The sequence below is a fragment of the Haplochromis burtoni genome, unplaced genomic scaffold (genome assembly GCF_018398535.1).
Source record: "Haplochromis burtoni strain Fernald_Lab_line unplaced genomic scaffold, NCSU_Asbu1 Contig_380, whole genome shotgun sequence".
NCBI lineage: Eukaryota > Metazoa > Chordata > Actinopteri > Cichliformes > Cichlidae > Haplochromis > Haplochromis burtoni.
In genome coordinates this window covers 10820-12758 of record NW_024582741.1, presented here as the reverse complement: position 1 = coordinate 12758, position 1939 = coordinate 10820, and the positions used below count along the sequence as shown (strand labels likewise).

At 36.6% G+C, this 1939-nt stretch overlaps 1 protein-coding gene across 1 annotated transcript in view; it reads right to left on the bottom strand.

Moving 5' to 3' along the window:
* LOC102312891 (neuropilin and tolloid-like protein 1) overlaps positions 1-737 on the bottom strand; it is a gene marked incomplete at its 5' end in the record, with an annotated part of 20999 nt that extends 20262 nt beyond the window's left edge. Inside the window, 1 exon segment of the mRNA XM_005943779.3 lies at positions 696-737. Within this exon segment, the coding sequence (XP_005943841.2) occupies positions 696-737 (42 nt within the window).
* Between the last annotated feature and the right edge of the window lie 1202 nt (positions 738-1939).

Below are 1939 nucleotides of genomic sequence, written 5' to 3'. Positions count from 1 at the left end.
TTTTTTTTTTTAGTGGCGGAAACGGGCTTCCATACATACATGTTATTTTCCTCAGAATAGTGTTAATAACAGTACTAGAAAACCCTTCATACTCGATGCTACAAGATGTGAAAATTTAAATAGAGTCTAAAATTTGAATTTGGAAACTTAATTTGTGACATCACAACCAGTTTTGAACCGTTTCAGCTGTACCTAAGTCAAAAATTTAAATACACCTCATTACATTTTTAGTTTTTTTAAAACTCCAACATTGGTTCTCATGGCAGATTGGGAAACTGATACATTAAGTTGGAAAGGTTAAAACTAGCAGTTAAAACCTCCATTACTGTATGCACATTCCAGTTTCCAGTAATCACTAGTAACACTGCAGTAATGCTAACTTAGGATTTTGTCTCCATATAACATTATAATCATACTTGCTAACCTCTAGCTCACAGATTTATGTACTGTGAGCTCAGACTAATGTGTAACAAAGTCACCATGTACAAACGTCTCAGTTATTAAAACATGACACATGTAATGTACTGCAGTTTTCCAGCAACATGAAATCTTTCCTGCAGTATGTAAATTTGATTTAACAACTCGTTTCCTACTTTGATGTTAACACATATCAATTTAATCAAGCACTACACTGACTTTCTGCTTTGTGTCTAATATTATGTTGTATCATGATCACACACAAGTTTAATACTCACATGGTAGAGCTGGCAGTTCCCCAAGCCCTTTAAACTCGGGATCTGAAAGCAGAACATCGGTCTTGTAAGAGGCAAATAAATCTTTATAACATGATGTACTCCACGTACTGTATGTGATAAACACATGCATTTAAAATTGTGTACACATAAGGTGTTTAAAGATGTTTGTGTGGCAGATGTTCTGTGGACAATATCCCCAGATGTTTTGTGTCAAGGTGCCAGAGCTGTCATTGCAGAACAAGAAGGCTCACACAACATTTGCAGGTGGTCTTATTGTCGTGGATGATTGGTGTATAATATTTAAATACATTTGCATGTGTTCAGTAAATGCAGTACAGTTGGAAGAAATGTCGAAACATGCAGACGCGTGACAAACTAACCAATACAGGCAATAGCCTGGGTGACTCTGTTTAATCAGTGGGTCCATTTTACTCACATGGTTTTTCGCCACTTGTTCCCTAAAGACGTAAGAGTCACTGCTAATGAATGCAAAGTTTTTCTCAGTGATAACCTTTCTCCTAAATTTTTATCTAACATTTCTATCCTTACTGGAGTGATTACTCACAGGATGAAAACACACCCATTCATAGGGCACAAGGGTTCACTGTATGGTGTGATTGATGCAGATGATAATGATGTGAATCATTAGCCATGTCTCAACTGAACATCTAGGGGAGATTTTTTGGCCAGACTGTCCGTTAGACCCTCGACCATCATCGTCAAAAAACCAAATGCAAGAGTGCTGTATCTGTTTAACAGAGTTCCAGAGAATAGGAGAATCATTGGGTGCACATGCTGACAAAAAGGAGCAGGGTAGAACTAAGAAGAGATTAGCAATGATGTGACCATGGACCATGAAATGTTGTTTAATTATGCATCTTGCACTGATCACAGACAAAAATAATTAATAGCAACACAAAGTGGCTACATACCTAGTAAATTGACAACCAAAGGGAGGGAGGAATACCATTGGCTGACAATAGCCAGGATTAGGACAGAAATGTTCCCACCTGACCACTTCAAATTCAGCTGATTTCATTTCTTTCTATTTTTTTGAACAATAAACTTTGTCTAGTTAATGAAGGCTTACAAAATCTTTATAGAATAAACACCTTGATAGTCCAAAATACAACAGTTTGGTGCTTTTTCAATTCAATTCAATTTTATTTATATAGCGCCAAATCACAACAAAAGTCGCCTCAAGCGCTTCATAGATACAGAGAAAAACCCAACAATCATATGAC